Source organism: Cyprinus carpio, chromosome A19 (genome assembly GCF_018340385.1).
Source record: "Cyprinus carpio isolate SPL01 chromosome A19, ASM1834038v1, whole genome shotgun sequence".
In the NCBI taxonomy this organism is placed as follows: Eukaryota; Metazoa; Chordata; class Actinopteri; order Cypriniformes; family Cyprinidae; genus Cyprinus; species Cyprinus carpio.
In genome coordinates, this window is record NC_056590.1 from 634,918 (window position 1) to 652,297 (window position 17,380).

At 36.4% G+C, this 17,380-nt stretch overlaps 1 protein-coding gene across 5 annotated transcripts; it reads right to left on the minus strand.

The window, feature by feature from the left end:
- Positions 1 to 2,087: 2,087 nt before the first annotated feature.
- Positions 2,088 to 16,702, minus strand: LOC122148725 (uncharacterized protein C18orf19 homolog A-like). Of its 5 annotated transcripts, none has more exons than XM_042775952.1 (5): positions 16,438 to 16,702; positions 16,211 to 16,235; positions 15,051 to 15,424; positions 2,787 to 2,897; positions 2,088 to 2,398 (listed from the first exon to the last, which is right to left on the minus strand). In XM_042775952.1, the coding sequence occupies exons 3-5, from the start codon at positions 15,395 to 15,397 to the stop codon at positions 2,125 to 2,127; spliced, it is 732 nt and encodes a 243-aa protein (XP_042631886.1). In that variant the 5' UTR covers positions 15,398 to 15,424; positions 16,211 to 16,235; positions 16,438 to 16,702; the 3' UTR covers positions 2,088 to 2,124. The 5 variants fall into 5 exon arrangements, with proteins under 5 accessions (XP_042631886.1, XP_042631883.1, XP_042631887.1 ...); XM_042775949.1 differs by having other exon boundaries at positions 15,051 to 15,466; XM_042775953.1 differs by lacking the exon at positions 16,438 to 16,702 and adding an exon at positions 16,336 to 16,405 and having other exon boundaries at positions 15,051 to 15,466.
- Between the last annotated feature and the right edge of the window lie 678 nt (positions 16,703 to 17,380).

Below are 17,380 nucleotides of genomic sequence, written 5' to 3' on the forward strand. Positions count from 1 at the left end.
CAGTAGGGTCACAGAAATACAAAAAGACTTCTTATATATATATATATATATTTTTTTTTTTCCTATACAGTAAATGCAAATGTGTTATGTGATGATACAAATATTCTGATTATAAGGCAGTTAGCCTATATAAAGGATAACTAGCTGCTGCTTTTGTAACTTCCAGAGAAAGAATTATAAATGCCAGCGCTTGTCATTTTATTTATTGAAGTTGATTTTGTGGACTGCTAGCTGTTGTGTAATAACCACGCAGAATAATAACGTCATTGCAACGAATGGAACGGATTGTCGACTTTTGGGCTCCCACGCGGCCTTTTCTCCGACCGGGAGAAGGTTTAGTCACGTGGTTCATATCAAATAGCTCAGGGTGAGGCTTTATCGGTTAACATTCTGTTGTTTTTATGCACATAATTGAGTTGTGTGGTATATAACAGAGCATCAAATATGAGGAAAATCCAGCCCATAGCTGATCCTTACTGCATGTTCACGTTGTCATTTTCCTCTGCATAGCAGTGATTCCGAGGCTCCTCTCCAGAAACACGGATCCGCGGAGAGCGCGTGACTGAAGACTTGTGTGGGTGAGTGACTTCAGCGTCCCGTTCCATGGAACTGGAATTTCCCGCCAATCCACATCAACGTTCTCCATTGGCATTGAGCGAGATCACGTCACAGGACTACAATCGTGGACTACAAACTTTCTTTTGTTGTTGTTTTTTACAAGAAGAAACAGTTCAGTGCGCGAGGAACGCTGCTGTCCTTACGCCTTTTTATTTGATTTCTATTGTTCTATTTAATTGTGACCTCAGCGGTTTTCAGTTTGAGGTCTGTTATTGCAAATACTTTTACAGGAAAAAGGTGACTTAAAAACCAACTGAAAAAATATAAAATAAAATAAATAAATACAAGGCAAAAAAAGATACTGTGTAGTCCCTCATGAAACGATTCCACGCTTGTTCTTTCGCTGTCATCAAATGGCTAGAGAGAGCAATTAAAGTTGAGGAAAAGAACCAGAGAATGAGTTTTTTGTGCTTTGTGTTTGTCATTATGTTGTGCTTAGTCGAACCGAATCTAAAAACCATTTGAGTATTATTAAACAGCTCTGGTATGAAATGGCAATAGTTAATAAACTTCGAGCATCTACGCTGAAAAGTGTCAGTATAAGGCCAAGATAAAAACAAAACACTTCAAAAACTTGCATTTAAGAAACATATCCACTATGCATATTAAAAAAAAAAAAAACTTTCAAAACATTTCAAATAATTATCTTTTTTATTGTTATTGGTGACAGCCAAGTGGAAGATCCGTCAACAGATAATAAAAGGCCTCAAAATCCCATCAGACCCAAAACAGCCCAAGTGCGTCGGCAGCCTGATAATCAGTTCAATTATTAACCTTCATTAGTCACTATGCAAAATTAAAGGAAAAACAGGACTTGAGAAATGTGACACTCCACAGACATTGACAGCTGAAGATGAGCTCGCATAAGTGAAAAACATGAATATGGCAGGAGTGTACTGAATTGGAAACAAGACACAAAGGCTGTTGCTGATTTTGCAGAATGAATGTCAGCACTATTTGTAAATTTTTCTGTATAATGTTTTTTTCAGTATTTTAAACAACAACATAAAGCTGGTTTACATCTTAACGTACAATTTCAGCTTTTGCGTAATACCAAGTTACAATAAATTTAAGATTTTATTCTCAGTACCGTATGTGACAAGTCTGTGCTGCTTAGAACCCTTCATTTAAATAAGAGCCAGTGTTATGTGGTAAACTCAACTAATTATTACATATACGATACTGGACACATTACACCTGCCGTTCTCTTTAGAAAACACACTCTCGTCCGTTAAAAACACTTCAAGTAGAGTCCAACGGCTTTCAGCAGACTGTGATATTTTATATCTAGAAACTATGTTCAATTTATGAACCATAATCTCACTTGTGATAGTATAGCATATTTTGTGAACAGTAAGTGTAGCAGCTTACAGGCTACATTACACTACTTTATATATGCATAAGAAAAAAAATGTTGTTAACATAAATTAATTAAATTTAATTATAATTACAAAAAATAAATAATATGAATCTTCATGAAATTATGAGGGGAGTAAGTCTATAAACCTATTCCTTTTTCTTTCGGAAAGACACTTTGTCTTTGGTTTCTTGAAGTTTTTCTGTGAACTTGTCTTTGGTTTCCTCCATCCTCCCGGATATACGATCCTTGGTCTCCTCCATTTTCCCAGAGATTCCATGCTCTTTGGTCTCCTCCATCTTCTCCTGCAGGTATTCCTTCACGGGTGGAGGGGTGGACACATGTATTCCGTGCTTCCTCAGGTACTTCACGGACAGCGACGTTCCTCCGAGAGTCACCGTGTAGCGCGCAGGTGTGGCGATCTTCAGGAGAGCAGAGAACATTGAACCAATGTCACACTCGTACAAATAAAGCTTCTTTATTGAAATCTATGGTTCCATGAAGAACTTTAACATTCATGGACATTCCCATTGCACAAAAGAGTCGTTCATGATTATTAAAATGTTCTTTACACTTCAAAATGTCAATGACATTGTAATGAAATGATTTGAGATGAGCTGCTGTGTAGATGCTGTCTCTATTTATTTATTCAATTTCTTGCAAATTCTTTTGGAAAACTGAACCTACAGTAAATCACTAAATTTAATTTCTATAGAAGTTTATTTTTTTCTCATTTGTAAATCAGGAAAATGAACACATTAGTCAATATTTTATAGAATTAATTCACTAAAACACAAAGCAGTTCACCCACTTATACATGGCATAAGCGGTCAGTGCGTAGCCGCTCTGGGAATTCTCCAGGAGTTTCACCACCTTGTCAGGAAACCCAACATACTCCAGAAAGGGTACCAAAATCACTCCTCTGCAGACCAAAACAAGACAATAAGCACAGAAAGAGACTTTCACATAAAAGCCTTCACTTTTCTTAAGGGGCAGTTATTCATATATGAACATTACGTTGTTTATTTATTCACATGTTGGGTAAACAACTTTTGGTGGCCATTGACTTCCACTTGTATATACAAATATAATAGCAATAATAATAATAATAAATAATAAGTAGCAGTGATTTGGTTAGTAATTTCTGCAACTTTGGTTACTGAGCAGTGTATTTTGTTAGTATTATTTATACTATTATAGGTCTTTATCATTTGTAATTATTTTAGAATTTTTTGAGCGTTTGTATTTACATTGTAAACTTTTGTTTTTTGTCATTGTTATTATTACTTTTTCCTACATATTTACTATTTAGGTTTAATTTATTTTTATTTCCATTTTAGTTTAGTTTAGGTTATATTTATTTTCCAATTTAGTAATTGTAAGGCTCGAAATGAGTATATAATAATATATATATATGTGTGTGGTGTGTGTGTGGTCTGTATACATACAAAAAAAAAAAAAAAAAAAATCAGTAGTATAAATACATAACCAAAAACAAAAATAGTACTTCCATAGCCAAATTGAAAAATTTAAATTAAAAGCAAAATCCAAATCAAATTCAAATTCACACCCATAACTACAAGCACTATACACATACAGTTTACAGGTCAAAAGTTTGGAAACATTACTATTTTAAGGTTTTTGAAAGAAAGTTTCTTCTGCTCATCAAGCCTGCATTTATTGATTAAAAATACAGCAGAAAAATGTAATATTTGTGATATATAATATTACAATTTAAAATAATTGTTTTTAAATTTATTATACTTTAAATTATCATTTATTTCTGTGATGCAAAGCTGAATTTTTAGGATCATTATCACATGATCCTTTAGAAATCATTCTAATATGATGATTCATTATCAAAGTTGGAAAACAGTTCTGCTGCTTAAATATTTTTTCCGAACATGTGATACCTTTTTAGGATACTTTGATGAATTAAAAAGAAAAAAAAAGAAAAAAATATATATATGTTTTAAAATATAAATTATTGTAAATAACAATACACTACTGGTCAGTAATTTGGGTTGGTCAGTCATTTTTTTAAAATCATTTTTTTTTTTTTTAAAATAAAATCAATACTTTTATTCAGCAAGGCTGTGTTAAATTGATTAAAAAGTCTGATAGTAAAGAAAAGATATGTATTAGAATATATATTATTAGAATTTTTTTATTTTTTGAATTGTATAAATGCAGTTCTTTTTAAACCTTTTTATTCATCAAATATATTAGACAGCAGAAATGTTTCCAAACACCTCATACTAAATCAGAATATTAGAATGATTTCTAAATGAATCATGTGATAGACTGGATGTTACATGTGACACTGAAGGCTGAGTAATGATGCTGAAAATTCAGCTTTGCATCACAGGAATAAATTATTTTTTTAAAGTATATTCAAATAAAAAACTATTATTTTAAGTTGTAATAATATTTCACAATATTACTGTTTTTTTTCTGTATTTTTGATCAAATAAATGCAGGCTTGATGAGCAGAAGAGATCTCTTTCAAAAACATTAAAAATAGTAATCGTTTCCAAACTTTTTGACCTGTACTGTATGTGTATGTATATGTATATGTGGATGTGTATGGTATGTGGTGTATATATATATATTAATATATATAATATTATATAGATATATATATAATATATATATACCGTCTTACACACACACACACACACACAGGTGCATCTCAATAAATTATAATGTCTTGGAAAAGTTCATTTATTTCAGTAATTCAACTCAAATTGTGAAACTCGTGTATTAAATAAATTCAGTGCACACAGACTGAAGTAGTTAAAGTCTTTGGTTCTTTTAATTGTGATGATTTCGGCTCACATTTAACAAAACCCCACCAATTCACTCATCTCAACAAATTAGAATACTTCATAAGACCAATAAAAAAAAAACATTTTTAGTGAATTATGGCCTTCTGGAAAAAATATGTTTATTTACTCAATACTCTGACAGTGGCCTCGCAGCTCATCTGCATTTTTGGTCTCTTGTTTCTCAATTTTCCTCTTGATTCTCTCTGGGGTTCAGGTCTGGTGAGTTTGCTGGCCAGTCAAGCACACCAGTGCAAAAAGCTTTGTCAGCAGAAGGAAGCATGAAGCGCTCCAAAATTTCTTGGAAAACGGATGCAGTCACTTTGGTTTGTGTCAAAAAACACAAATGGACCAACACCATCAGATGCCATTGCACCCCAAATCTTCACAGACTGTGGAAAACTTAACACTGGACTTCATGCAACTTGGGCTATAAGCTTCTCTCCACCTTTCCTCCAGACTCTAGGACCTTGGTTTCCAAATGAAATACAAAACTTGCTCTCATCTGAAAAGAGGACTTTGGGCCACTGGGCACAGTCCCAGTTCTTCTTCTCTTAGTTCCCAGGTAAGACACTTCTGACGTTGTCTGTGGTTCAGGAGTAGCTTAACAAGAGGAATACCGACAACTGTAGCCAAATGTCCTTTTACACGTCTGTGTGGTGGTGGCTCTTGATGCCTTGACCCCAGCCTCAGTCCAGTCCTTGTGAAGTTCACTCAAATTCTTGAATTGATTTTTGCCTGACAAACCTCATAAGGCTATGATTCTCTCGGTTGCTTGTGCATCTTTTCTTCCACACTTTTTCCTTCCACTCAACTTTCTGTTAACATGCTTGGGATACAGCCACTCTGTGAACAGCCAGCCCTCTTTGGCGATGAATGTTTGTGGCTTACCGTCCTTTGTGAAGGGTGGTCAATGATTGTCCTTCTGGACCAACTCGTCAGATCAGCAGCAGTCTTCCCCCTATGATTGTGTATCAGTCTAGATGAACCAAACTGACGGAGGACCATTTGAAGGCGCAGAACCGGAAACCTTTGCTAGGTGTTTTGAGTTGATTCCCGGATTGGCAGTGTCACACATATTTATACAATTTGTTGCAGATGTTGAGGTGAATTACGAGTGGGTTTTTGTTAAAGTGAGCAAATATCATAACCAATGAAAGAACCAAAGACTGAAACGACTTCCGTCGTGTGCATTGAAATTTATTTAACCGACACGAGTTTCACAATTTGAGTTGAATTACTGAAATAAGTAAATTTCAAACTTTTCCAAAGACATTCCTAAATTTATTGAGATGCACCTGGGTCGTATAATTATATAGTATATATATATATATAATATATATATCTAGATATATATATATTTATATATATATATATAAGTATAATATACACACTCTTGTTTTCAAAAACAATTGAAAAATCTACTGAAATGTAATACTATTTTAAGAATCAAAATGGGCATCTGTAATATGTGACCCTGCGACCACAAAACAGGTCTTAAGTGTCAATTTTTCTAAATTGAGATTATACATCATCTAAATGCCTGAATAAATAAACTTTCCATTGATGTATGGTTTATTAGGAACATGGACAATATTTGGGTGAGATACAAACTATTTGAAAAATCTGGAATCTGAGGGTGCAATAAAAATCAAAATACTGAGAGAAAATCACCTTTAAAGATGTCCAAATGAATCTAACAATCCATATTACTAATCAAAAAATTAAGTTTTGATCTATATTTACGTTAGGAAATTTACAAAATATCTTCATGGAAACATGATCTTTACTGAATATCCTAGATGATTTTTGGCATAAAAGTAAAAAATCGATAAATTTTGGCCCCATAACAAATGAGTAATGGAAACAAAGAAAACAGAAACTAAACATTGCAAAGCAAGGGAATAGAAACAAAAAGTCCATGAATACTACTAAAGGCTGTGAAGACAAAACTGATATACTCTGGTCTTGTCTTCTCTGCAGAGTGAGCTCATGCTGAGTGAAACAGCCAATTCTCAAGCATCCATTTACCACCTCCCACATTTCTCAAACGTCTAGACAATGGTGACCCCATTCAGCCAGATTAGTAATGCAGAGTAAAACATTTGTTCCCAGTGTGTCATTTCACCTCAATTACCACCGCGCCACAGATACCAACCAATACACATACAATGACTGAGCAAAAAGAAAATTACCTAGTACCTGTACCCTACAACCACCCCCCCCCCCAAACACACACCTGCTTAACAGATCAAACACGAATCTCCTACAAAATCTCACAGCTAGCCCTTATTCATTGGTTTGTTTTTGTCAGAACCTACAACTTTATGTTGCGCTGTCTCATAGGACATTGGCATTTTATTTATTTAGTTTTGTATTTCTTTTACTTTAATCAACCAGTCTGAAAATCTTCAGTAACAGACCGATCATATACTGCATCAGTCAGGCTGATATAAGAAGCAGATAAATATGTGCAAAAAAAGTGTTGATTTAAATTCAGCAAATCTGCAAAGGGTAAACTCAGATTAATTTTATTATACTTTTTTCTTATTTGGATTAAATATAAAATATATTAATATATAATAATTGCAATAATATTGTATTATTTTTCTTAAATATTTTGAAATACATTTGAATTTACAGTAAATTATTACAACAGTATATTATCAATATAATAGCATAGTGCAGTGGTCGTCAACCTACGGCACGCGTGCCCAACAGTGGGACGCAGAGGGATTATCGCTGGCACGCGCAGCAATAGGGAAAACTCTGCATACTGACATACATTTTGAGGTAATAACTTCTTAAAGTGGCTCCTGTAGCTCAAGTGGTAGAGCATTGCGTTAACAAGCGCAAGGTTGGGGGTTCGATGATCCCCGGGGAACATATGATAGGTAAAATTGATAGCCTGACTGCACTGTAAGTCACTTTGGATAAAAGCATCTGCTAAATGCATAAATTAATTTAATTTAATTTAATTTTAAAGTCACACAGCCTGTTATACAGGAGCTAGGGTGATAAATACTATTAAAGTGTGAGAATGAACTTGCGCTAGTCACGGATGCACACGCGAACGCTGCACATACCAGGCGCTTCAGATCAAAGCCTCTGTGGTCTAACAGCGCTTATCAATGTCAATGACTGAGATGGCCAATCAAATCAAAGTAGGCGGGGTTTACTGTTGACAGAAGCAGAGTGTGAAGCGTCAGTTTAACGTTAAAGAGGGCAAGGTAAGGTGAAGCTGCAAATCATTTAATAAGTCTATTAACGCTACGTTTTATGATAGAAATGTTAAATAACCAACAGCTATATCCAGTGTAGCAAACTATTCAATTTGTTTTTCTCAAATATTGCCACTTTTAGAGAGAAAGAGCTGAGAGCGAGGAGAGAGGAGAAGACGAGAGAGAGAGAGAGATGAGAGAGAGAGAAAGAGAGAGAGAGAGAAAAAAAGATGAGAGAGAAAGATGTGTAATGTTGTCTGCGTCTGTGGCTCTCTCTACAAACAGGGCTAATCTGAGTTTAGTTACTTAAAGAGCAGGTCATATGGGTTTTTGAAAAATCTCTCTTTTGCAGTGTTATAATGTTTGGTGCTATCTTAAATGATCCGTTTTTAATGAAAAATCTGCAAATGTTGTTAATCAAAAAAGTGCATGATAAATAAAGATATTGTCCCTCAAAAGAGAGAGGTCGAACTCAGAGTCGCCTTTACGAGTCGTTTACATTTTCAAATCTTTTGCCTGTTACCGCGTATACGTTCATGGGTAACACATTTGCATAATCCCCACTGCCCGCAGAACAGAGTCTGACCGTGCCCAAAAACACTTTTGCTATTAGTGCGTTTACATCATGTTGAGAATACGCGGTGTTCAAGGATACACACAGAAATACAATTCGAGCCTTTTGTTGTGTGCTTTGTCATTTTATCAAGAAGTGATTCTCTAATCTGGGCTTTTATCTTCGTTGGCTTCTAATCTTTCTTAATTTGGACTAACAAGCTCTTCGAACCACAACCTGTAAGTAGTTACGATTGATACGTTTTGTGTGTACATTTTTCAATGAGTGCTCAAAATATAATTTTTTTGTGCCAATGCAGTGAACCTAAGAAAGTGCAGCTTTAGGTTTCCAGGTAAAGCACGATATTACTGTCTTACTGAAGTAGTTCTAAAAATTCGCAGTGAACCTAAGAATATGGTCGATTATTGTAGACTGACGTTGTTCTAATTACTTTGTTTAATAATAAAGAATGTAGTGTAGCACACAGACTTTATAATAATTGAGGTGAAACTGCTGTTTATTGGTGCTGCACTGGCAGTTACAGGGTTTAATGCGGGAGAGAGATGAGTGATTTCGGCTGGTGCTCCTGTGATACACCTGTTCTGCGTTCTGATTAAAAGTTAAGCCCAAGCGTCTTTTGTCTGTGGTTTTTCAAAACATTACAGTAAGACATCTTTTGGTTTACAAACTGTATTGTTTCATCAGTTAGTCACATTAGCACTCGGCTAACGTATCCACCTAGTGTTCACAGTTTAGCAGCTAAACTTTAGCTGTGGGCACGATTCGCTTGCATAAAGTGTTTTTGTATTTTATGTCCATTATAAGAACGGATTGACTAATTATTGTTTTATGTAAAGGTGCTTTTGTCAATGGTAGCGCTGGCTAACTGGCTTAAGGACTTCATCTCTGTGCCAATCACAACAGCTTTGGCCAGCTGACCAATCAGAGCAGAGTAGGCTTGAGGAAGGGAAGGGCTTGCTGCAAACTTGCTTGAAAACGCAAATTCATTTCCTAATCATTGGCAAATGACTCTAATATTAAATGTATATTCTGAGAAAATTTACAATGTTTTCTGACCTTAGATGCATTTTTAAACCTGATGTAGGGGACCTCCAATTACAATATTAGGGACACTTTAAAATACCCCCCATATGACCTGCTCTTTAAAAAAAACAGCAATTTACCCCCCTTGTTGCTGAGAAATACAATGTAGCGATTCAGTATTGATTAATAAAAGTCGCATGGCAGCGATGACAAGTTTTATGAGCTTCTGAATGTTTCTTTTTTGCTCAGCGCGATCTCAGATCTTCTGTGTGTGAGTGGTGTGTATGTGCGGCATCAGCAGCACATTCTTGGATGTAGAATGGTGATTTTGAACGGCTGCCGAAAGCATTGGCCTTGTCACACATACACACACACACACACATATATATACAGTGGTGTTCAGTAATGGTCACATCTGTTATTCAAGAAACTTTTGAAAAGTAAAATCCTCAGAAACTATTTGCATTAGGGCTGTGATGGTCGCCGTTGTCTACTGCCACCGGCGTTAGTACACTTGACGTCACACACTCTACGCACACTTGCTTTATATACAAGTGTAATAACAGTAATAGCTGAAAATTGTTTTATTAAGACTATAAGTCTATGGTAATTTACAAATTACATCAAACACCATACACAGCATTTGCTTTAGATTGGCAGGTTTGAGCGCAGGAAACTACAGTTTATGCATTCAGCTAATTGATTTTGTGTTGGGCGATGGACCGTGTTAGGAAACCAAATAATACATTGCCGTTCTGGTGCTATCTCCATTCATGTCACCCTTCCGTGTTTGTACAAGTGTCTTCAAGTTCCCGTGATCACAAACGCCTGGCTGGTCAGGTTTGGTGAGACTTTCTCCAAACTGGCCAAATAGGAACAAGACAGCGATAAATGAAAGATGTTAACAAGAAATGGGCCACGATTCCTAGTTCAAAGAGAGTGCGTGCAGACGAGGAGTTAATGTGCCCGCTTAAAGTGGGATTTATACTTTGGCCTGGCTCCGCTTCGTGAACCTCTGCTGACTGCACGCGCACCTTCCCAAATGAAGGAGGCTTTTTTCAGTGAACCGTGTCTACACGGAAGCGACACCGCGTCGCAACAGGTTTGTCTAGTGTCTACACAGGACATTTGAACTCTGTGTCAGTACCTCATAAATAGGATGAGGCAGTTTACTGTCGGGGATTTGCTATGTGTCATGCCACATACAATGTAGCATCACTGACTGTTAATGAGTATAATGAGTTATATAGTAAGTTATTTTGTCGTGTCGCGCAACTCGCGTCCTGTAGACAGGGTGCATTTAACTTTCTTATGTAGGCTACTTTTCTTGTTTAACTATTATTTCTTGATATTTATTTTAGTGTTTTGCAGGCTGCATAGGCTATTCACTGATGGAAGTGCTAAAATAAACATGCACGTTTGTTAGATGATTGAGCCTCATTTACTATTATTTTTGTTTCAAATATTACACATACACATACATACCTATATATATATATATATATAGTATATCTATATATATAAAATAAATTATATAATTAATATTAATTATATGTTATCACAACCGTGCCACCGGCGGGTAGTTGGTCCATTACCACCGCGCGGTGGTTAAAATCTGCCACAGTCACAGCCTAATTAGCATGAAAATCAAGTAGGCCTATTTTTTTTTTTTTTTAATTCATATAATTATATGGGGGTTGATGGTTGTTGTCACTGTGGTTAACCAGACAAATTTTAGATGTTATGTCATGCCGAAAATGTTGCGACCCTTGGTATAATGTATTATAATAATATTGTTTTTATTAAGTATTTGTAATATTTTTTTTTATTTGGAACTAAAAATTTTATAAATTTTATAGCCATATCGATAACCACAAAATTGTGGCACGATAAACACGATAAATGTGATTCTCTCTGGAATCGATTCTGAGCATTGATTTTAACAGCAGATTGCGCTCAACTCTAGCTTTTATCCACACACTCAAGTTCTCATAAAGAAGAGCACTTGTGCGTTCGGCTGAATCTGTAATTTCACCTCGGCTCAGAATGCTTTTATGACACAAGATTAATGAAGTGAACGTCCTAGTTGTGGGATGCTTCGCTTCTATGTTTTCTAATTTTATGAATGATTATTTTAGGTTCAAGTGTGTGTAAGGATTAGGAAACGAGCACAGTATGGCTGTTTCTAAAGCATGCAGTGCCATCTGCTGCTCAAAACTACACTCAGAATCGGCTTGAGAAAGAATCGCGATGCATTCTGAAAATTTTAGAATCGATTCATTGCATCGATTTATTTTCCAAGCGCTAATTATTATCAGTTGTTATTACACGGCTATGTGGAATACTTAATTCTGATTGGTCAGTCGCGACATTCCAAGGTTTCTTATCCTTTGATAACAACCAGCTGTTAACACAGGGTCATCCTGGTTGAGCGCTACACTCTTTCTAGGAAAGTTTTTCTCCATGGAAGCTTTGTGTTTGGTTAGTTAATAAAATATGAAAACTCAATTCAATATTATGTGTTCAATTATTTAATTATGTCATCCTGGTATCCCGGACTCGCTCTCTTGTTTCATCAAAAAGCAGCTTCCTGCCATTTTGTGATGATTGTTTTGTACGCTGTAATGGTTTATAGACCCCTTAAAAGTTTGTAAACATTGCAAAGTCTCCGGGTGGGCGGGGCTTAGCTGGAGGCAAAAAGAGGCGCGGACGCAATGTTGACAAGCGTAAACTAGCACGTTTTAGGAGAGATTTATTAAACATGGATGCAGAAGAAGGTTCGGAACTGTCCGAATATGTACAGTCACTGACTCTGGCAGGACCGTGACAAAAAAAAAGAATAAAAAAAAAGTGGGAGTTAGCATACATTTATCAATTAATTCAGTTGATCACTCAGTTCACGACCAAACTGGTTATCTGACCAAAATATAATGACGACGTGGATAACATTACAGTAGCCTAATTTATTTATTTATTTATTTTCAGCTCACCAGGTGTAGTTCTTGTATCTTGTTCTCATTGGAAACATTTTAACCAGGTTTGGATATTTCCTAGACAACATATGAATTACTTTCGGGTGTTTGGGGAATTTTGTCAGGCTTATTGTCTAATGTAAACCTATCGCTGGGGGCTAACTATGATTAGCAATGTGGATTATTTTAAGAGACCATTCAAAAGGATGGCACACACATCTGTCGCTGTATGTTTGTTTAACATTTAAGCTAGCTAGTGCGCTGAAGGTTGGCGACTTTTCACCTATAAAACATAATTTGCTGATTTGTACTAGATAAAACCAACACACCAGTACATATGCATAGATTATTTTACCTAATATGAAGTGTGCACTGCAAGCACGAGCATTATTTATGATCGTCTCTATCTAGTCTGTACGCCGTATTGCATTCAACCACAATTGTCTTCTTGATTTCCGTGAAGGAATGTCGGCCGGGATCCGGTGAAACTTTAGTTTTGAACCAAAAGTGCTGTTCCTTCTATTCTGGCAGCCAAAAAAACACATCAAGGACGACATTTTAAAGTCAAAACCTCAAACTTTTAGCGCGCCTGCTATGAGTTCTTACTTATGTTTTGCCTCCAGCTAAAACTAAAAAAAAAAAAAAACTAACAATATAAATATAACAATAAGATAACTAACAAACTGGTAAGATTTTAAAGGGGTCATATGATGCTGCTAAAAATAACATTATTTTGTGTATTTGATGTAATGCAATGTGTTTATGCGGTTTAAGGTTCAAAAAACACATTATTTTCCATATAATGTACATTAATGTTTCTCCTCTATGCTCCGTCTTTCTGAAACACGTTGATTTTTACAAAGCTAATTGTTCTGAAAAAGCGAGGTGTGCTCTGATTGGCCAGCTATCCAGTGCGTTGTGATTGGCTGAATACCTCAAGCGTGTGACGGAAATGTTACGCCCCTTACCATATTATGATGCCGTCTCCCAGCAGGACGAGACTCAGTCCAGCTGCTCTGCTCGTGCACATCCCATCATCACTTTCTTTTAGCAGTTCAGTCAATGTACTGTTAGGAGTAACTGAATAACTCGGGATATTGGTTTATTTCACATCAGGCACGTTTATAAACTGAATAAATTAAGTAACTTGTGGTTTAGTGCGTACTGGAGACGCGAACCGTTTCAAACGATTCAGATAGATTTGGAGAACTGGTTTGACCAGTTCACTAAGAAGATCCGGTTAGATAGAAAGATTTGTTCGCGATCCGGACATCACTAGACGAGACAAAACCAATAAAACCCATTACAAACGAGACATTTGTTGCATCCAGTGGGGACATAATTACTGATTATAATGACTTATACTGTGTTTTTAGGCGTTGCGTATCACGCTGCGTAAACATAAAACCATTTGTCTGCATTTGTGATCTGAGAAACAACACTGTACCGCGCAAAACTGGCGTTTGAATCATCAGTGGCAAATTATTTAAATATAAAAAACGTATCTACATGCTGCATGAGTCAGAAGCACCACACTGTCCTTGCAAAGTCTGAACTGCCCAACTTTATAGAAACAGCCGTTGTGCCACAGACGCATTGCAGGCTACTGGTTCAGGAAACAGTCCTCATCCTCCATAAAATGCACAGCACACATCTGAATATTTGGGTTGAACTGTTCTTGAACAGTGTTGAAATACAACTTAACCACTGATTTCTAGTCGTGTCCTCTTTTGGAAGACCAAACAAAGAAGTTTTGCTTTCACGACAAAACACGACTCCACAACATGGCAGCAGCGGCAACAGAGAGAATAAAAGCTACGCCTTCTTTTTTTTTTGCTTGAACATTTGGGCGGCGTTACGCAAATCTTCCCACATAGTGATGTAGACATGTGGGGGCGTGTTTAAACGAGCCGTTTTAGGGGGGTGTGGTTGACCCTTAACTCTGATAAAGAATATCTCTTTGGAGTTGAGACTTTATTCTTTGCAACTTTACAGATCTTCTTTATGCACCAAGAGCTTGTAACACTCCAAAGAGAAAGGAAAACTTGAAATCGCATCATATGACCCCTTTAAAACATTTTCGTCTTAAATCAATATCTTCTATCGCCTTGATTATTTATGTGGTGAAATGTTGTCTACCGTAACTCTTAAATGTCCGTCTAGTTTGAACTTGCCGCTTGTTAGCTACTGCAGTCTTCACGGAAGCTTGTGTTCAAATATTTCACTAAAATCACATATTTTGGGTCTTATTATGTACATATGTGGCAAGTAGCCACTTCGGGTCGGGGTCTTGTATCACCCTGTCGAGGGTTATTCTGCGATAACAAACGGCTGGATGTACTTTATCCCTTACTTAAATAACCGATAGCATTCATCACAACATGATTCACTCAGTGGTCTTCGAATGACAATTATTATTTTGATTTAAATTGACACAGTTGTGATCCATCGTCTACTTACTTCATTGCAGCGTAGTAAAAAGTGCCGAACCACACTGTAGAGGTCAGCAGGTGCACAGGGATCACGACCTTGCCGTACTGCTTAAAGGTTTTCTTGAATCTCTGAATGAGGCCAATGGATTTGTCCTGCAGAGGGTCCGGATCCTCCTGCGCCGGAGCAGGGTTTCCCGGATGATCTCTGCCGGTGTTTCTCTGGGAGCAAAACCATCGCGGGCTGGAGCTCAGGCGTTTCCAGCAGCTGTGGGCCGCGGGAGCCAGCATCTGTGCGGGACGGCTGCGGGACGGAGGACTGGTCTGCAGCAGGACAGCAGTCTGCCGGAAGACTCTCGCACACACTAACCGCTGCATCCCAAACTAGCTTCTGCTCCCACCGGTCTGCCAGCAGAGAAACAAGACCACAGTCTGACAGAGACCTGACTGTGAGAGCAAAGTAAAGACGACAAGATCATGCACGACAGTGAAGAAAACCCTCTCAGATATAAGCAGATGTCAGTAGTATAAGACCACACTGAGACTATTTAATTTATCGTTTTTATTATTATGATATTTAAACCCAAAAATGTTTTAAGGAATTTAAAAACAGTTAAAAAAAGAACACTATAATACACATTATTTATATTTGATGAAAGTATTTTTAAAAAAGGAGAAACAACATTATATGAAATAAATTGCACTATTTCTAGAAAAAATTTAATAATTCTATTGAAGCTCAAAATGCTCTTTGAATCAGTTTATATTATGATAGAGAAATTTAATATAAATTTAACTTTCAAGAGTAATAGTTCATGTTAGCTCGAGTGCTGCTGGCACTGAAGACTTACAATTGTGAATTCTGTAGAGTTTCAATTCTAATTTCACTCAAACTGTTACAGGATCTGATAATTTGTTGTTAATAATAAAGGAATAATCAAAATAGCGGTAACTCTAAATTATTGGTACCATACTGATATTAGAAGCACATTTATAATGTATATTAATATTGATTTAACAGTTTTCAAGCGCACTAAAGATATTTCTACTGCCCATTACAATGTGTTAAAAGCCTGATTTTATTTGAAGCTTGTGATTTCACTTATTCTTTGGTTGACAACAGGCAAAACCTGTAGATCTATAATAAATCCTGTGTATCATATATCAGCTGACGTGAATTATTATTCCTACCTTCAATATCTCATCGGTTCAGCAGCTGAAAACAGTGCAGAAGAAAAAAACAATCAAATAAATCAGCTGCACATGCTCAGTCACGTTTACAAAGAAGCTTTACGGGGGAGAAATCACAGACCGACCTCCTAAAACAATCGTCTTTAAAATGTTTACTTGTGGAGTGTTATGGTAGTCACCAAAAAATGGAGTCAGCTAGCTTTGCTAAAGGATGTCTACTGACTGACCTGCTAAACTGATCAAAGTTGAGCCCGTCCTGTGTCTAAACACACAAAGCACCACGAGACATGTGCACAGCTACATACAGGAGTGATGTGATCTCCCTAAAACACACACACGCGTTTATTCACGTCCTTTCTGTCATTCAGAGACCCCGAGCACAGCGACATCACGCATGGTGACCGCGCGCAATGCATTGTGGGAAATGGAGTACAGTCGCGCTGATGATGAAACGGACTACACGCACGTATTTCCGGTAGAAGCTCACTTCCGTATAGCGAAGCATACTAGCCCCAGACGTATTGCAAACGACAAAAAAAAAAAAAGAAAAAAAAAAAAGGATATATTCTAATTAGGTGTTGTAACCATAAAAAAAATAACATCTTATTCTAGTTATTGCTTCCTGAGAGTTTACTAAATATGAACCCATTTCGCCAAACGTTGTGTCTCGATGTGCTAAAGGCACAATTAACGTTACCCTCCTTATTCCAGTAACGTTATAATATTTTACTCGTTTTTAGAACAACGCACTTAATACAAGCAAAGTATTGAAGAGTAAACACTAGAGACAGGCTTTCATTTATACTCTTGATACCCACACACTCTTTACAACAATTACAATACAGCACAATATAGTAATTAAAATTATATTTAGTATAGAAATGGTGTATGGATAAATTAGTGTTTTATGTTTTACACATGTAAATAATGTAAACATGTAAATATAATCGACTTTGAGTGATACCTGCGCTGCAGTAATGCAAACATGTACATATAAATGACTTTAATAGGCTACATTATCCATTAACCTATTAAGTTTAATTTAAAAGGATTTGATAACCAACAAACAGCTAAAGACACTTGTCCTCCATCTACTTGGCCCTCTAACACTAGATCTCTCTATTCTATTTCTGTTCTATCAACTTGTTCTTTTTCATTTTTATCTCTACC